Source organism: Podarcis cretensis (assembly GCF_951804945.1).
Source record: "Podarcis cretensis genome assembly, chromosome: 5".
Taxonomy (NCBI): Eukaryota; Metazoa; Chordata; class Lepidosauria; order Squamata; family Lacertidae; genus Podarcis; species Podarcis cretensis.
This window is the reverse complement of record NC_137174.1, coordinates 44,141,738-44,161,586: the sequence shown is the minus strand read 5'-3', so window position 1 is coordinate 44,161,586 and position 19,849 is coordinate 44,141,738. Positions and strand designations below refer to the sequence as shown.

The 19,849-nt window shown below is 43.0% G+C and overlaps 1 protein-coding gene across 2 annotated transcripts in view; it reads left to right on the top strand.

Annotated features, from left to right (window-relative positions):
* Positions 1–19,849, top strand: part of DOCK1 (dedicator of cytokinesis 1) — a 361,208-nt gene that overhangs the window by 88,352 nt on the left and 253,007 nt on the right. For both annotated transcript variants that reach the window (XM_079977122.1, XM_079977121.1), the window contains exons 21-23: positions 308–408; positions 2,699–2,824; positions 3,436–3,544. In XM_079977122.1, coding sequence (XP_079833248.1) covers positions 308–408; positions 2,699–2,824; positions 3,436–3,544 — 336 coding nt within the window. The remainder of the gene's footprint in view (positions 1–307; positions 409–2,698; positions 2,825–3,435; positions 3,545–19,849) is intronic.

The window sequence follows — 19,849 nt, the reverse complement described above, 5'->3', positions numbered from 1 at the left end:
AAAATTCAAAATACTCAGTTTCGGTTCATCAGCGGTGAAGAGGGCGAGGCCTCTTTTAAAAGCTACCTCTTCAGCATTTGAGTTCACCTTCTGAAGCCCTCTGTTTGGCTCAAGTGACAGTTTTAAGTGCCTGCTCAAAATTGCACTCTGCCCTCCTTCTTTGAAATCAAATGTATGAAGATTAAATCCCCCTCACAAGTATACCTGGCACTTTGGAGGTCCCTTCTAACTATCTGTTTCCATTAAAAATGTAAACATTCAGAATGCTATATTTTCATGATAATGGAGTGTCTTTCAAACTGAACAGGTATTTATCATTGGACTAATTGCTGACCGGAAGTTCCAGCATTTTAACCCTGTTTTAGAAACCTACATTAAGAAACATTTCAGCGCTACTTTGGCCTACACGTAAGCTTTTAATTTTTCTTCTTCTTTTTTGACCAAGTAATATGTGTTGTAAGCTTCAGAATGTTTAAAAGCTACAATTGTGATGTCTGGTTATGTTAGCTTGGTGTTTAGGCTTATCAGCTCTTGAAGTTCAGGGCTGGGTGCTTGCCATACATTTAAAGCATGTTACCCTCCCTTCTAAAGAATCATTGGACCTGTAGTTTCTTAAGGGTGCTAGGAATTATAGCTCTGTGGTAGTAAACTACAGTTTCCAGGATTCATTTTTTGGGGTGGGCTTAAAATGTATGGTGTATCCCAGCCCAAGTGGCACCCCAGGGCTATTGGAAGGGATGTGCCAACTTCTATGGTTACTTTCGGAGTGTAAAGATTGAGTTGTGTATGGCAGGTCAATCTTGGTAATGGTTGTAGTTACCCATTTCCTCCCTTTCAGAGGCGTTAAAATGCAGTTCATCTTTATAAATGGGAGTTGGTTGGAGTAAGATGAGATTATAATTGTGGCAATATTAAAAACTGGTATCATGACACTTTTCTCACAAGCTTTTCTTTCCCTGAATGTCCACCAAAACCTGAGCTAAGCTTTTCTTTCCCAAAACCTGAGCTGTAGCATTTTTTATTTTATATTTGGGGTCAGCAGTTTATAGTCTGGAGTTATTGAACAGTTAAAAGTAATAGATACAATAAATTAAAATAACTAATTTTTAAGAATGTTAACTGTCACAAGCTCTTGTGACAGGAAAGGGCTATTCGTTTAATGTACACACAACTTGTGTAACATTCTGTAGTGTTTGTTTTTCAATTAAATTACATCAGTTAATGCTTGTCCTGAACGGTGCTAATAATGTTGAGACTTATGTGTGTTTATGTAGCTTTAATCTAATATTACTGCCATGAATGATTAGTTGTGAGGGAAGTACCCCCAAATAAAACAAGCCTGTTCATTGAATGAGAAATAAATAAAATAATAATAATAATAATAATAATAATAATAATAATAATAATAATAGAGCACACATATGACTGATGGTATACCTGCTTAATTTTTGTCACTGAGGGATATCCAGTTGTGGCATCCCATTTGCACATTAGATGTCCACTTGTGTAAAGGACTTATTATTTTTTCCTTGCAGTCCTGGATGCACCCCAAAATCTGTGGGTTGTGGGAGTGGTGCTTTGGAGCAGATGGGGGAGGGGTTCAGGAAGATGCAGGAAGTAAGGGAGATCTTTTATTTGCCTTGTGTAGCATTGGATTTTACTCATAGCTATTCTTGGGAAAGAGCTTTTTTTAAAAAAAAATTCTATAACTAAACATATAAATCCATTAGGAATAATTGCTAGTTTGCATTTGGAAGATTTTGTCAGTATTAATAGCATCCTTATGAACGCTACATACAGTGGAATCTGCTAACTGAATAGTGTTACAAATCAAATCTTAGTTTTCGGTAATGCCATTGTAAATTAATTGACCTTCAACACTTTTAATTATTGGGCAAAGGGTTGCAAAATGAATATTTATTTATTAAATTTTTATATCACCCTTCACCCCATAGATTTTAGGGTGGGTTTACAACGTAAAAATACAATATAAAACCCCCCACAAAATGCACAATAAAAAGTAAATGCAGTGAAAAGGGGCTGTTTCAAATGCAGGTCCTACTAAAGAAGTCAAGCCCAGCAATCTTTATGGCTGCATTCTCAGGTCACACTAAGGGAGTTACCAGTGCAGTGCTCATGTGCGCAGATGTGCCCTTTGGGACTTCACCTGGTTTTCACAAAGGCTCTTGAGCCTTCCCTCCTTCATTGCTCCCTTCTTCATTAGGTGGTGAATGTGGTTACCTTCCTCTCCCTTAAAGTCAATAGAGATGGAGGAAGTTGGAAGATCTATTTCCTCTTTCAGCTCTGTGTGCTTTTCAAGGCTTGGGAGTAGCACCACAGCAGTTGAATGGAAAGCCATCTTTCAAAGGGAAGGGGGGAAAGGTGAGAGGCCTGACAAAGTGAAAAGAAGAAAATGGAGAAACTAGGAGTAGACAGGAGGGGGGAAAGTTGGTTGCCTCAGGAGTGCGAGAGATTCTTCTGAAATTGCATAATTTTTTCATGGGTCCCCCAACCACCATCAGATCACATTTTTCTCTGTGGACTGAACCATACATATTATGTATCCAGTGTAATCTTTGCTGTCATGGTGCAGAAGAGTTCTTGGAACCATCGCCGTGGTATACTTGATTGTGACTGTTGCATGCCAGTAAATAATTTTCATTTTTCAGAACCTACTTCTTTTTATCTCCTCGTATAGAAAACTGACAAAAGTTTTAAGAACCTATGTGGATAATGCTGCTGTCACTGATCAACTATTCAAAGCTATGAAATCTTTGGAATACATCTTCAAATTTATCGTACGGTCAAGAATTTTGTTCAACCAGTATGTATAGTAGCTTTTCTTATTATTATAGCTTTCAAATTATTTAATTCTTCTCTTATTAATATTAGATAAGGTGAGGCATATTATTATTTTGGGTATACAGAAAATATTGCTGTGTTTCTGATTAAATGAATGTTGACCATTATTACGCTGTGTTCAGATTTTTTCTCTCCTGCTGACTGATAATTAATTCATTTGATGGTTCTGGTAAGATAATATGCAGTTTGTCTCAATAAGTAGGCAAAGTCTCCAAATTTTAATGATGCAGTAACAGATCATTCTTCAACTCCCTGTCCTATTTGATCATACTGATGCTTAGGTAACATTGACTCTGACATAGAGTTAAGATTATCTCTTAGCTATAAGGAAAATGCTTAGTCAGTGTTATTTTAGGATAAGGTAAGTTTGCATTTATTGTGCTTTGTACTGTTTCTAAATATTAGCGGTGGCAAATGTGGTGCCCTCTAGTTGCTATTGGACCGCAACTTCCATAAAACCCAATATTGGAGCTGTACTCCAACAACATCTGGAGGCACCATGTTGGCCTTTTAGATGATGATGATGATGATGGTGATGATGATAATGATAATAATAATAATATTGTTTTTCAGGCTTTATGAAAACAAAGGTGAAGCTGATTTTAGGGAATCTTTACTTCAGCTGTTTAAGTCTATCAATGAAATGATGAGCAGTGCCTCTGAGCAGACTGTTATAGTAAAGGTATGATTTGGAAATGAAGAATAACAAGGTTTTTAATATTGTGTACTAAGTGCGTTTGAGATTCATTATTTTGATTTTAATACAGTGGTACCTCGGGTTACATAGGCTTCAGGTTACAGACGCTTCAAGTTACAGACTCTGTTAAACCAGAAATAGTACCTCGGGTTAAGAACTTTGCTTCAGGATGAGAACAGAAATCGTGTGGTGGCGGTGCGGCAGCAGCGGGAGGCCCCATTAGCTAAAGTGGTGCTTCAGGTTAAGAACAGTTTCAGGTTAAGAACAGACCTCTGGAACGAATTAAGTTCTTAACCCGAGGTACCACTGTATACAAATAATAATTAGCATTAATATCTTTTTCAGAGGCTTAAGGTATTGAATGCATTTTCATGTCATGTCCATTGGGACCTCATGATCCCTCAAACCTCACAGCCATGTAAGTGGGGGTTGTCAGAACCGCAGTTGGAGATCGGAAAGGATTAATCTCCCTCCCTGGACCATCCTGATCAGAAGCAGGGCTTCCCATGGCTTTAATTAATAAAAGAAAAAAATCATACTAAACATTTAGCATGATGTGTAGTTTAGGCAGCTGATTTCAGGAGGGAGTCGCCGGGCTATTGGGTTGGGCTTAGGCTTCATCCTGATGATGAGACAGGAGGAAAACTCTTCAGGAATGTAATTGGCTCCCAATCAGTTTCTTGCTCCTGCCTAGGTTTATTCTGGTTCATGCACACCATGCTCAACTGTGTTTTAGTAATGTGTAAACGCAGCCAGTGTGTCTTTACCAAAGCCATAGAAAAATCTTTAAAAGTATGCATATTACGAGAGGCTTCAATTCCTTGTTCTGCAGAATTATGTTGAGAATCTGTGTGCTAAAGTAGTATCTTGTATTGTGGAATGTCCTTTTGAAGCCTTGTTTAAGTTTCTTTCTTGAAGCTAGAAAAAGATACATCAGTAGAACATTAATAGTGGAATATGGAGTACAGCAATGGAACTCTGATGCTACTGATTCTACTTTCTGATATTGCAGTGGTACAGGTTTGGTTTTGCTGTGTTTTGCACAGAGGTAGATGCATCAGTTGTGGCCACCCCTCTCCCCCTTTAGCACCTTTATTCACATTTGCTTATTATAGTTCCTAATTTCATTGTATTTTAAAAAATAATAATTCATACCCTACTTCTCAGCCACAAAAGATGCTCTAAACAAGTTGCACAAATAATTAAATCTTTCCACAATAAAAAAATAACCATCTCTCTCTCTCTCACTCACTCACACCCACCCACCCACCCCATCCCTTCTCCTATGTTGCAGTCTTTCCTCACTTATCTAGGTCCCCGAACTGGTGATCTTTAAGCAATTGGCGATTTGTGAAATTATAGTTCTGTTAATTTAGATCAGCCTAGAAAATACCTTTCCATATTCTGTTACATAGTAGTTAGTCGTTTAAATAAATGAGAAATTTGTTTCCTATAATAACTCTGCTTGCGAACTGTGTCATTTTCATTAAAGAATAATTAACTTTACGGTGGTTGAGCTTCTGCCACAATATATAGGATGCCTTGAAAGATACAGAAAATGTTCCATGGTGAGCATGTTGTCTTCACTTAACAGAAGGGAAAATAGGATTTGAGAACTATTTAAATGACTAGATAGCCTCTTACCATTTCATTCTTTTTTTTAACACTGGTTTTCTTTATTTTCATGGTACAGAAGATAAATTTTGAGAAAACAGTTGTTACAACAGTAAACAACAAGTAACTTGTCCTAATAAAATTACAGACTTTTATCATGCCATTTGTTAAAGTTTCATTTGATTACTCTTAAGAGATCATGCCACATTTCCCCATGAGTGCTGGGAGGATTTCTGCCACAGTCTTAACTATTTATGTATTGAATTTGTTATAAAAGGAATATGTTATAAAAGGAATATGGATTGTATTTGTGCTTTGCTGCTCTCACCTGGCATGTTAGTTTCCCAGCCAATGCTGTTGACCATACCCTGTTATACCTAGAATCAATGTTCAGCCCATCACCGGTTTTCCAACATCTGGCTGTCTCCAAATGAGCAGCAGTCAATAGCAGTCATCTTCAGGATAATCATGAGCAGACGGGAACAGTCTATTGCTTGTGAGAAGCTGCCTTATCTGGTATTCAGAGAGGTGCCACTCTTAACATCGGACAGCTGAGTACTGGACACCCTCAGGGAGGGTTTACGTCTAGAGGTAGCTTTCCTGCCCAATCATCCTTCCTTCTGTGGTCTTGGTAGATTACCCCCTCCCCCGCAAAAAAACAAATGAGGATTTATCAGGAGATACTGTACGTCATTTGTTGGCCATTCTTGCAGAATGCTTCTCTAGAGATTATTAAAGATTCTTCACAATTGCCAAACTGGGAGATTCCTTACTGCAGTGTTCCCCAACCTTGGGCCTCCAGCTGTTTTTGGACTACAACTCCCATCATCCCTCGCTAGCAAGACCAGTGGTCAAGGATGATGGGAATTGTAGTCCAAAAACAGCTGGAGGCCCAAGGTTGGGGAACACTGCTTACTGGACCTAAAATACCCTCAACCAGTTCATCATTTACCACAGCTTCAGAATGGAAGCCCAGTTATCTATCAGAGCAGCTCTCTGCCTGGGAGACTTCCTGACATCTATTCACCTGATGGAAGTCTACCTTCATAATCCCATTCACTCTTTCCACAGGAAAAAAAAAATAGTTTATATTTAAGCAGTGAAGGTTAATGCATCCCTGAGGGCCAACTCAGGGTTAGGAGTCCATGTTAGAGCAGTTAGTTACTTGGAGTTGAAAAACAAGGACTGGAAATTGGTTGGTTGGTTGGCTGGCTACACTTCTGTAGAAGTATTTTAATGATGATGATGATGATAAAAATTTATCTCTGCCAAGACAAGACTGAAATAAAGTTGCCATCAGCTAAAAAAGAAAAAGTGTATTTTTGACATGTCTACAGAGGAGATAGGAGTGCTTAGCTACAAATTTCTCAGAACATGTATCCTTACCCCAGTTCCTCCTTCAAATTTTTCTAATTTGTTGCTTTTTATGCATACGGTACTACATTTCTAAGTTTTGCCCCCTTGAGTCTCGAAACCCCTCATTTCTTTACGGAGTAGCATATAATAAGGGCAAACGAAACCTTTTAATTTACTATATATTTTGAAAAATGGTTCATGTGTTCGCCCATTTGTTCATTCTCCATGTGTTTGAATAACTCTAAAGATATTGTTGCCAAACTGGTACAAAAGTTCCCAAGGTGGGGGGGGGGGCAGTGTTGGTTGATGTTTCGACACTGATCACCATTTTGAATCAAGATGGGAGATCAGAAAATTACTTTGGAGTGACTTCTCCCATTTTATAGCATAGCTTTGGCTGCCTATTGAGTTTTCATCACCAAACTCAGCATGAAGGTTCCAGAGGTGGGTGTGGCAGACTTCATCACCATGTGGATGCCAGACACATTTTGAATTCTGCCTGAATTCTGACATAGCTTCCTCTGCCTTGCAAGATATTGTTGCCAAACTTGGCATGGGGGTTCCTGAAGTTGAGGTTAGGCTCTTCATTGATGTTTGGATGCCAGGCATGATTTTGAATCAAGATGGTTGGCCAAACATGACATTGGTGTGATTTCACCAGGCTTTTGGCATGAGAGGTCCAAGCTCACAAATTCCACAATCCATTTTTAAAAATCATAATATTTTTTGGATTCTAAAAATTTCCAGGCAGTGGCAGACCCTCCCTGTTAGTTTCCTATAAAGCAGGAACAGGAATTTCATAGGGTCTAAGCGTGATACCTAGGAATGATGGAGGACCAAACTTTCATTTATTTGCCTGGTGATACTGGCAATACATGCCATCCTTAGGTTGATTAAACTCTGTCATTTTTGTTATCATGGGAACAGGGGCACAAACTTTGGCTCTGTGCTGTGCAAATATGTTAGTAATTCTAATTAAAAACGTTAATTTAAGAAGTTAACAAACTGCTTAATTGTCGGTAATTGTTCCTGATGTTGCATTGGTATCTGATGATTGTCATCTGAAATTAATATCCCTGTGCTCATGTATATCAGCATCTGGGAATAGCCAAGATAGTAATGATGCCACTAATCATGTGGGGTTTCATTTCAGCTACAGCGTGCAAACCAAGAAAGAGGTTGCATTTCCTGCTTAGCTTTCATAAGAATTAGTATTGACCTTTCATAATATTAGCTGGCTTTCTGATTAAACCAGTTTAGAGTCACTCTCTTTCCTTTTTCTTTTCTAACTATATTACAGTTTTAACAAGATGAGAAATACTGTCTGTACTCTGGTCAGAGCTTATTTTGCCAGATTTCCCTTTATTTCAGACGCACTGAAACAATTATTAAATAGGAAACTACAACACAACCCAGCAGTACTATTCTTTTATTTTAATGACCAGATATATCTAAAGAAATAGGTTATATATATTATATAAAAAATAAAAGACTTAAACCTAGGCCATCAGTTCAAATGAAATCCATATCAGTTTGTTTTATATTGTACTTTTCCATGCAGAATTCTGTGGCTGTAACCCAAATACCTAGTTTAAATATGCCCAAAGGCTTGTGGGATGTACAGAGGGGATTTTTTCTTTTCCTCTGAGCCATGACCCCCCCATACAATATTAGAAACTCTTCTGATTTTAAAATTGTTTACTGAGGAGTCAGGTAATATTTTGCTGATGTTTCACTCCCTGATGCTAAAGCACAGATTTTCAAAGTCTGGATTCCCTCTTGGGAAATTGCTGTTGTCCTGGAACCTATTCCATTCCTTAATTGAAAATGTTTGCTTCTAATGGCTTTTTATAATTCCTTGATATAGTATAGCCCCCACTCCCCCCAAATGATCTATTGTAGAGCCTAATAATACCCAATATACATAAGTAAAGTGAATATATAAATAAGGAAATACGTGGGATGTTCTCTAAGCAGCTAGTTCAGCTTTGACACAGCAATTTTTTACCCATTTAAAAAGCCTTACTTTCATACCACCAATGGAGCATACATTCAATCTTACCTGGAAACAACCACAGTTTGACGTGAAACTCTCAGCCGGTGTTGTTGTTGTTGTTGTTGTTTAGTCGTTTAGTCGTGTCCGACTCTTCGTGACCCCATGGACCAGAGAACGCCAGGCACTCCTGTCCTCCACTGCCCCCCGCAGCTTGGTCAGACTCATGCTGGTAACCTCGAAAACACTATCCAACCATCTCGTCCTCTGTCGCCCCCTTCTCCTTGTGCCCTCCATCTTTCCCAACATCAGGGTCTTCTCCAGGGAGTCTTCTCTTCTCATGAGGTGGCCAAAGTACTGGAGCCTCAGCTTCACAATCTGTCCTTCCAGTGAGCACTCAGGGCTGATTTCCTTCAGAATGGAGAGGTTTGATCTTCTTGCAGTCCATGGGACTCTCAAGAGTCTCCTCCAGCACCATAATTCAAAAGCATCAATTCTTCGGCGATCAGCCTTCTTTATGGTCCAGCTCTCACTTCCATACATCACTACTGGGAAAACCATAGCTTTAACTATACGGACCTTTGTTGGCAAGGTGATGTCTCTACTTCTCAAGATGCTGTCTAGGCCTGTCATTGCCCTTCTCCCAAGAAGCAGGCGTCTTTTAATTTCGTGGCTGCTGTCACCATCTGCAGTGATCATGGAGCCCAAGAAAGTAAAATCTCTCACTGCCTCCATTTCTTCCCCTTCTATTTGCCAGGAGGTGATGGGACCAGTAGCCATGATCTTCGTTTTTTTGATGTTGAGCTTCAGACCATATTTTGCACTCTCCTCTTTCACCCTCAATAAAAGGTTCTTTAATTCCTCCTCACTTTCTGCCATCAAGGTTGTGTCATCTGCATATCTGAGGTTGTTGATATTTCTTCCGGCAATCTTAATTCCGGCTAGGGATTCATCCAGCCCAGCCTTTCGCATGATGAATTCTGCATATAAGTTAAATAAGCAGGGAGACAAAATGCAGCCTTGTCGTACTCCTTTCCCAATTTTGAACCAGTCAGTTGTTCCATATCCAGTTCTAACTGTAGCTTCTTGTCCCACATAGAGATTTCTCAGGAGATAGATGAGGTGATCAGGCACTCCCATTTCTTTAAGAACTTGCCATAGTTTGCCATGGTCGACACAGTCAAAGGCTTTTGCATAGTCAATGAAGCAGAAATAAATGTCTTTCTGGAACTCTCTAGCTTTCTCCATAATCCAGCGCATGTTTGCAATTTGGTCTCTGGTTCCTCTGCCTCTTCTAAATCCAGCTTGCACTTCTGGGAGTTCTCGGTCCACATACTGCTTGAGCCTTCCTTGTAGAATTTTAAGCATAACCTTGCTAGCGTGAGAAATTAGTGCAATTGTGCGATAGTTGGAGCATTCTTTGGCACTGCCCTTCTTTGGGATTGGGATGTAGACTGATCTTCTCCAATCTTCTGGCCACTGCTGAGTTTTCCAAACTTGCTGGCATATTGAGTGTAGCACCTTAACAGCATCATCTTTTAAAATTTTAAATAGTTCAGCTGGAATACCATCACTTCCACTGGCCTTGTTATTTGCAGTGCTTTCTAAGGCCCATTTGACTTCACTCTCCAGGATGTCTGGCTCAAGGTCAGCAACCACACTACCTGGGATATATGAGACATCCGTTTCTTTCTGGTATAATTCCTCTGTGTATTCTTGCCACCTCTTCTTGATGTCTTCTGCTTCTGTTAGGTCCTTTCCACTTTTGTCCTTTATTATGGAAATCTTTGTATGAAATGTTCCTTTCATATCTCCAATTTTCTTGAACAGATCTCTGGTTCTCCCCATTCTATTGCTTTCCTCTATTTCTTTGCATTGCTTGTTTAAGAAGGTCTTCTTGTCTCTCCTTGCTATTCTTTGGAAATCTGCATTCAATTTCCTGTATGTTTCACGATCTCCCTTGCATTTTGCTTGCCTTCTCTCCCCCGCTATTTGTAAGGCCTCATTGGACAGCCACTTTGCTCTCAGCCGGTGTTACTTATGCTAAAAACAGAACCTATTTGCATTATGAGGTAGCATTAGAGTTGAACTCCCCTTGGTCTGGTCAGTCATCAGGAATGAATATATTGGTGAAAATATTGACAAGCAAGTCACCCTGAATGAATGCATATACCTATCTCATCCAGATGTAATGATATGCTGTGGCTTTTCACTACAGAAATAAGCCTAAATCAGCTTTGTGCTCCTCCCTCCTCTGGTTCACAAGGAGTCTGGAAGCTTTCACTTCTGCTTTCGACTAACTGCAGCTTGCCATTTTGCTGACTGTGCCTGATGGGACTTGGCAGTCCAATAACACATGGAGGGCCAAAGATTCCCCATCCCTGTTGTAATGATAAATTGCTTTATTATCCATCCAAATGCAGCCACAGCTTCTTAAACACCCACTTTTATCATTTATAATAATAAAAAAGCTATACTTACATTTAGATCACTTTCAGATGTTCTTAAATGCTTAAACTTCATAAATTTAGAGACCTAAATGTCATGTTGTTATAAAATTGAGGTTGTGCTGGATGCCTTCTGGGATTACCTTCCAGCCCTTTGATTTAATAGTTGTAATTCTTGAAACTGCAGAAGAGGAGGGTCTATCTATCTATCCTCTATGTATCTTCATTTGCTTTTGTTAAGTAGATAGCATGGGCCTTCAGTGATGCAAAGCGTTGGCATAGATGCCAGACAGCTGAACATGGTAGCAGGGCTGGGGCATGTCTTCCTTTCCCTTTCCCTTGCCTTGGTTGGAGGTGGCATCATCTAGAGCAGGGGTCAGCAAACTTTTTCAGCAGGGGGCTGGTCCACTGTCCATCAGACCTTGTTGGGGGGGGGGCAGACTATATTTTGAAAAAAGAAATGAACGAATTCCTAAGCCTCACAAATAACCCAGAGATGCATTTTAAATAAAAGCACATGTAAAAACACGCTGATTCCTGGACCGTCCACGGGGCAGATTTAGAAGGCGTTGGGCCGGATCCGGCCCCTGGGCCTTAGTTTGCCTACCCATGATCTAGAGGTCTAGCAGTCTTAGAACTTGAGACCTGACTTGCTCAAAGCTATGGCCTTGGTGGTTCTCCTATCATATTGAGTGGAGCAGCAGGATCTATTGCAGTGTTAATGCTGCAAATCTTTCTTCTTACGCTAACGTGGCATATATAAAAATAAACCTTATATCACAGAAGCTCCATAAGTTTCCAGTGATCTTTACTTCAAGGAAACCAAGAGATGTGCCGAACACCCTGAAACATCTTACTCCTTGGAATGCATGTAACAATATTTTGGAAAATAATCACAGCACTTCGCAGAAGACTTAACACAGAAAATAGTTCTTAAGATTTTGGGACTTAAACTAATGCCTGAAGTGACTCTTAGAAGATTAAGCAACTATGAGCAATGGACATCTTCATTCTGAATATTAACCTAAAATGCAGTTCAGTAGTAAGCTTTTTTACTTATCGTTGAATTTAAAATAAACAGTCATTGGCCTAGGTTGTCATAGAGTAGGTTGAGCAATTACTTACTGTACATCTAACAGACATATTTGCAGTGGCGTAGCGTGGGTTGTCAGCACCCGGGGCAAGGCAAGTAATTTGCGCCCCCTAACCCGTGGATTTGCGCCCCCTAACCCTAACCCCCAGATGTTGCACCCGGTGCGGCCGGCCCCCCCTGCACCCCCCACGCTACGCCACTGCATATTTGCAATCGGACGACATACATTCTTTATAACGTAAAATAATTATTCAGAGGAAACACAAACATGGTGGATCAAGGCGTGTTTAGTTGTTCTGTGAAAAAACCAGAATGCTTCTCCATCAGTGGAGGGAGATCAGCTATATTTATGGTTCGTGTGAATTTTTTTCATTCTTTGCTAACTAAAATCAGTTTAACAAGCATCATCTAGAGAAATATGTAAATTGATAATTACTTCATGCATTATTCAGTGAAAAGCTTATTTTGTATCATTGATAGCTCTTATCTTATATAAAGATATGCTAATGGATTTAATTAAAATAATTATACTGAATAATGTACCCTGAACTTTACCCTAAAGTAGTTCATATTAATCACCATCCACAGCTATATTTTTAGTCACAAAGACAATTATAAATTTGATGGTTAATGGATAACAAAAACTTAGAGAACGATTAAGTTACTCTAGACATGGCTGCCTTGGCTCTGGTGGGGCACTGTTTCCTGCCATGGAGATATAGGTATAATATGGGTATATTAAATATAATTAGAACTAGGCTCCATCTCAGACAAAAGAAAACACAAGTTAGCGTAACCCACATTGGACCTCAACATGCAAGCAAAATATAGATCAAGGTGACCAAGATGACCGTCTCTTACTGGTAAAGTTACTCTTGCATCCAACACACACTGCAGAATATAGAAAGGTACAAGATTGTACTGCTAAAGGATCAAGGACTCATCCTTCGAGAAACAAAACTCTGCAGGAAGGCAGGAAATAGGCATCTCGGAAAGTTTGTTCACAAAGGAAGCTGAAAAGTAAATATAAAAGGAGAGCCACATCTTGTGCAGTAGTAATAGAGCAAAAATAGAGCCTTCCTTAGCTGTCAATATTATGAATGCCAAATATTGGGTACTGTGAAGTTATAGAGAGTCTCAACTGCATATGAGACTCTGAGGGAGCCTGGCTTGCTATCCACAATGCATACATTAGATCAAGTCCCTTTCCACAGACATGTTGCATAGGAGATAAATATGGGGTTGTCTGGTAGTGGTACAGAAAAGGTTGCTTTGTTCCATAGTTGCAGTATGAGAGCACTGTACAAAACACCATAAAGATCTATTTTTATAACGTTTATTTACTGTCACACGTGTGTTAGGTGTTGTATAATAAGTTGTATAATATTTTCCCTGATGGTTTAGACTGAGTCTACTGATGCTAAAGGACACAGAAGGAAGAAGTTGGGGATTGACAAGAGTATTTAAGGATAAGAGATGGTGAGGTGTGGAAATAGAGTCAAGGCATAGGTTCAGGAAGGCCTATCCTGAAGGAAGTAGTAGCCTGGTAAATATATGGGAGGAGACATTTTCGAAGTATAGGAACCAGGATGGCAGAATGTGCACAATTGAAGATAGGACACTAGCAGATCGACTTAAAAGAAATGTGTGATGGGATGATGAGCTGCTTGTGCGTAAAGCTTGGTCCCTCAGAGTTTGGCCTGGTTATCAAAGCTCTGTCTATAGCGGAGCCCCTTAAACATGACTCCCTCAATCGCTGGCAGAATCCGACAGTGGGCGTTTGCGGAAACGCTTCCAGCATAGAAGCTCCTTAACGGAAACGCGTCTTCGGGATTCTCGGCGCGACAGTTTCCAGCGAGGGGTGGGTGTCCCTATAGGAGGTCCTGAAACTTCCCCACTGTTTTCGCTGGAAGTCTCTCTGAGCCATCCCTCCGATTCACTTTCCCTTGGAACTCCTCCTCTCCCCCTGCTGGTTCCCTCCTCTGCTGCCGAGTCTCTCCTAACCTCCGTGAGCCCTTCCACCACCTGCCCTTCCGATGGCAGTTCCCTGACATCCACCTCCTCTCCAGGGCCCCCTTCATCCCCTCCCGCCCCTTCCTCCACGGGCGGTGAGGGTGCAAAACCCCGGAAAGAACCTCCCTCATCTTCCGAAGACTCGAACACTTCCCTCCACCGGTTGCCGTCCCTTGTCCCCAAGTACTCCTCCTCCTCGGAGTCTACTCCTTCTTCCAGCTCCGATTCTGGGAACCCTTCGAACTCTTCTTCCTCATCGGTGGTGCCAAAGTGTTCCCTCCGGAACCTCGTTACAGGCTGAGGTTTCCTTGGGAACCGTTGATGAAACGTTTCTATTAAAACCTCGTCATTGACTTCCTCTGCAGTCACCCAGGTGTTTTCTGACTCTGGTTCCCCTTCCCAAGCTACCAAATACTCCACCTGATTACCCTTCCACCTGGAGTCAATGATTTCCGCCACGTGGCTGTTGCGTTCCCTTTCTTCTATGACTGGTCCCTGTGTGACCTTCCCTTCATGTCCCCCCCTGTACGGTGACAGTAATGACCTGTGGAATACTGGGTGTAGTTTCATGTGGTTAGGTAACCTGAGTTTGAACGCCACTGGATTGACCTGTTGTATGACCTCAAATGGTCCCAATCTTTTGGGTCCCAATTTCTTACAACCCCCTTTGAACGGCAACCCTTGGGTCGATAGCCACACCTGGTCCCCCACCCTTGTGGTTTCACCTTCCCTTCTGTTCCTGTCTGCCTGCTTCTTGTATTCTTCTTTGGCCCTTTCTAGGTTGAGTTGGAGCTGACGATGGATCGCTTCCATTTCTTCTACAAAGTGTTCTGCTGCCGGAACGCTCCATCTTTCCCCTCCTTCCCCTGGAAATGCCCTGGGATGACACCCATAGTTGGCCAAAAAGGGACTTATCCCTGTGGACACATTCTCTGCATTATTGTAGGCAAATTCTGCCAGAGCCAACTTTTCTACCCAATCATTTTCTCTGTCATTGACATAACACCTCAAGTATTGTTGGAGGATACTGTTTGCTCTTTCCGCCTGCCTGTTGGTTTCTGGGTGTCGGGCAGTCGAAAAATTAACCTCTACGTGCAGTAAGCTCATGAGCTTCCTCCAGAACCTGGACGTAAATTGTTTCCCTTGGTCTGAGACCACCCTCAAGGGGGCGCCATGCAACCTAAAAATGTGTTCTACAAACAACTTGGCTGTCTCTTCTGCCGTGACCGCATGTGAGCATGCTATAAAGTGGCACATTTTGGTTAACAGGTCTACTACAACCATGATGGCTGTTTTTCCCTTGGATTTTGGCAGATCCGTCATAAAATCTATGGATACTGCCTCCCATGGTCGTTCTGGTGTGGGTAGTGGTTCCAATAACCCCGCTGGTGCCCGCCTCTCCCCTTTTGCTCGCTGGCATCGGTCACACCCTCTCACATACTCCCGTACATCTTCCCGCACCTTGGGCCACCAAAACTCCCTGGTAACCAACCACATGGTTTTGTGTTGCCCGAAGTGCCCCGCTGTGGGGCTGTCGTGCAACTGTTTGAGTACCCTCCCCCTCAATTCTTCTTCGGGTATATACAGTGCCCCTTTGTAATACAATGCCCTGTTCCTTTCCTCAAAACCTCCTGAGTTCTCTCCCTCCCTCTGGAGTCCTCTGAGCTTATCCTGGGCGTATTCATCATTCTCAGTTCCCTCTACCAGTTCTCTTTGCCCCACCAATGCCGCCCCACACACCCAGTGGTCCTCAGGGATGATATGTCTCTCTTCTGGCACTCCCTCCCCCTCCAAATATTCTGGTTTTCGAGAGAGAGCGTCCACCCTGACGTTTTCCGGGCCTGGCACGTAGCAAATTTCAAAGTGGAATTTGGAGAACTCCTGGGCCCATCTCACTTGTCGTTGGTTAAGTACTCATGCCGTTCTCCAATACTCTAGGTTCTTGTGGTCAGTGCATACTTGGACTTTGTGTTGTGCAGCAATTAATAAGTGCCGCCATCTTCGGAACGCTTCATGAATGGCGAGTAGTTCTCGGTCATACACGGTGTAGTTCTTCTCGGATTTATTCAACTTTCACGAGAAGAAGGCACACGGTCTCCACTCCGACTCACTCTTCCCCGTCTGCAGAAGCACCGCCCCTACCGCTCGGTCTGATGCATCAGTTTCTACTCTCATCGGTTTTTGTAGATCCACATGCAGGAGCTGTTCTTCAGACGTGAATGCTTTCTTTAACTCTTCAAACGCTCGCTGCGCCTCTACTGTCCAAACAAATTTCTTCTTGCTGCTGAGACTATCAGTGATGGGAGCAGTCAAGTGGGCAAAGTTCTTGATGAACTTCCAATAGAAGTTTCCAAACCCTAGGAACCTTTGCACGTCCTTCTTCGTTTTCGGGGTCTTCCATTCCAGTACCGCCTGAACCTTGCCGGGATCCATGGCCAATCCCTTGTCTGACAAGCGGTACCCCAGGAATTCCACCTCCTTGGTATGAAACTGACACTTCTCCAGTTTCACCCACAGCTGGTTTGCTTGCAGCTTGCCCAGTACTTCCCGGACGTCCCGTACATGCTGCTCCTCGTTCTCTGAGTATACCAACATGTCATCTAAGAAGGCCACGCAATTCTTGTAAAGCAAAGGTCCCAGGACGTGGTTCATGAATGATTGAAAACAGGCTGAGCCTGCTTGTAGACCGAAGGGCATAACGAGATACTCAAAGGCCCCCAAGGGGGTGAACATGGTGGTCTTCCATTCATCCCCCTTCCTCATCCGTATCAGGTTATACGCCCCCCTCAGGTCCAGTTTGGTAAAAATCTTTCCCTTCCTCACTCGGGTCAAAATGTCATCAATTCTGGGCATGGGGAAAGCCACGGGTTCTGACACGGCATTCAGGGCCCTGTAATCCACTACAAGCCTGGGTTTATCCGTGTTTTTTTTGTCCACAAAAAACACTGGGCTGCCCCCCACCGCTCTTGACTCTCTGATGAAACCTTGTTTCAGGTTTTTGTCAATGAACTCCCTTAACTCCTGCATCTCCCTATCGGACATGGCATACAACTTGCCCACTGGCAGCTGGGCCCCAGGGAGTAGGTTGATTTGACAGTCAAAGGGTCTATGCGGGGGCAGTTTATCTGCCTCTCTTTCGCTGAAGACGTTTCCCAGGTCGGCGTATTGTCGGGGCACCTTCCCTTTATCTGTGACTTTCGTCCCTGCTAGAGTGGCCTTGGCTCCTCCCTGAGCCTTCCCTTCCTTGCAGTGTTCTAGGCAATGTGCTGACCCAAAGGAAACTACCCGCTGGTGCCATCCCACTAGCGGATCATGCAGCGCTAGCCAGCTCATCCCCAAAATAATAGGCGCTCCCCCCAGGGTAGCCACATTAAACGCTATCAGTTCCGCGTGTCTTGCTACCTTCATTATCATTGGGATAGTCTGTTGGTTAACTTCTCCCCCCAACAGCTCCCTCCCATCAATCGTGGTCACCTGCAAAGGGTTATTTAGAGGGATAGTCTGTATCTGGTGTTCGGCTGCAAACTCCTTACTCATAAAATTACAGGAGCTGCCTGAGTCCAGTAGCGCCTTTATCTTTAGTGGGTGTCCGTTTGGCAGCTCTAGCAACACCTCTACTACAAGCGCTGGTCTTGGGGGTTCCGGTGTGGGCACATTCACTGCTCTTTGGCCTGGCTGCTGTGCCCCGATGCTGGCAGCCAGGCGTTGGCTTTTACTTGCTCCTTAACCCCCTCCTCCTCACCCCCAACAGCTCCCGCCATCCCTTGCCATTCCTTCCTTTGCGGGCAGACTCTGGCAAAGTGACCTGGCTGTTGGCAGAGGAAACATTTCTTGGCGCTCTTTCCCTCCTTCCGCCCTTCATTGGGGTTTGAAACTCCGTGCGCGCGTGCTGTTCCAATTTCCATCGGCTCTACTGGCGGGGAATGCTGCGCTGGAATCTCTGGAATGCGGAAATCACTCCAACGTTCCCCTTTCCCTTCCCGCTTCTCCAAAGCTCTCGCCTCCTGGCGTGCACCTATGGCTAGCGCGGATTTGGTCAGCTGGTCCATAGACTCCGCCCTGGGCGCCCAGGAAAGTTCGTCCTTCACCGCCGAAGATAGCCCTTCTTCGAACAGCATTTGTATCGGTTCCGCCAACAGGTCCCACCCCAATTTATGGATCAACATGGTGAACTCAGTCCAGTACTCCCGGACGGATCGGTTCCCCTGTTTACACGCCATCAACTGTCTGCGCACCACTCCCTGCTCAATCTCGCTGGAAAACATCAGATCCATGGCGTGAAAAAACTTTCTCGAGTCCTTTAGGGCGTCATTATTCGCTGCCATCAGGGGCCTCACCCAGTCTTTCACCCCCCCTTCGAGATGCCCAATCACAAACGCTACCCTCGATTCCTCATCGGGAAAGTCATCAAACTGCAGATTGAGGGCGTATTGCATCTCTGTTCTAAAGGCTTGATAGTTTCTGGGATCACCCCCAAACTTTTGTACCAATCCTGGCACCTTCCTTGCGAGTGGGGTGGTTTTTCCCTTTTCTGCATCCTGAGCCCGCCTCTCCTCGAGCCTCGCCGTTTGCAGCGCCAGCTGGACTTCCAACACCCTGTACCTTTCTTCCAGGCTTGGACCCGCTCCAGCTCCTCCTGCGTCTCCGGCTCCGGTTGGGTTGCTCATGATGCCTCTCCTTGCACAAGCGGCTTTCAGGGACTGTCGGATTGCTGTGATGGGATGATGAGCTGCTTGTGCGTAAAGCTTAGTCCCTCAGAGTTTGGCCTGGTTATCAAAGCTCTGTCTATAGCGGATCCCCTTACACATGACTCCCTCAATCGCTGGCAGAATCCGACAGTGGGCGTTTGCGGAAACGCTTCCAGCATAGAAGCTCCTTAACGGAAACGCGTCTTCGGGATTCTCGGCGCGACAGTTTCCGGTGAGGGGTGGGTATCCCTATAGGAGGTCCTAAACTTCCCCACTGTTTTCGCTGGAAGTCTCTCTGAGCCATCCCTCTGATTCACTTTCCCTTGGAGCTCCTTCTCTCCCCCTGCTGGTTCCCTCCTCTGCTGCCGAGTCTCTCCTAACCTCCATGAGCCCTTCCACCGCCTGCCCTTCCGATGGTAGTTCCCTGACAAAATGCAAAGAGGAAGAAAGAGAATAGTGGAAGAGGAGAGTAAAAGAGAAGAGACTGTTTGGGAATCTTACACATAAACTTTACTTGCTTTATATTAGTCCAGAGATCAACAGAGAAGGTAATGGAGAAAGTGATCTTGGCAAATTGACTGACGGGTAAAAGCATTGCTGAAAAGAAGAGTACTAGAGTGACCATGGCTCAGAGAAGTGCCAGGCTGAATCCTTGGCACATAATAATGATGATGATGATAATAATAATAATAATAATAATAATAATAATAATAATAATAATAATAGAAAAAGTTTGGCAGGGCGCTTGATTTAAATTGTAGTCAAAAGAAACAGAGTGGACTTGAGGATGGATCCGTTGCCACTATTTGCTGGCTCTGTGTGCTGATTACAGTGTTACTTTTCATTTTGGGAACAAGTTCCATATTAATTTTTAGTCTTTTGTTTTAAATGCTTGGCTGGAAATCTGGTGGATTCATATATTAAGAGAAATGATTTAACTTTGAGAACGTAAGAGCCAATAAGTTTCCAGTTCAAATTTTGTTTCACTCATGATCTAAATTAACCAAATAATTGTATCCCATCTTTGTGAGCCTCACTGCTTGTAAGAGATAAAACGGTTATTATAAAAGTTATTGAGATATCATG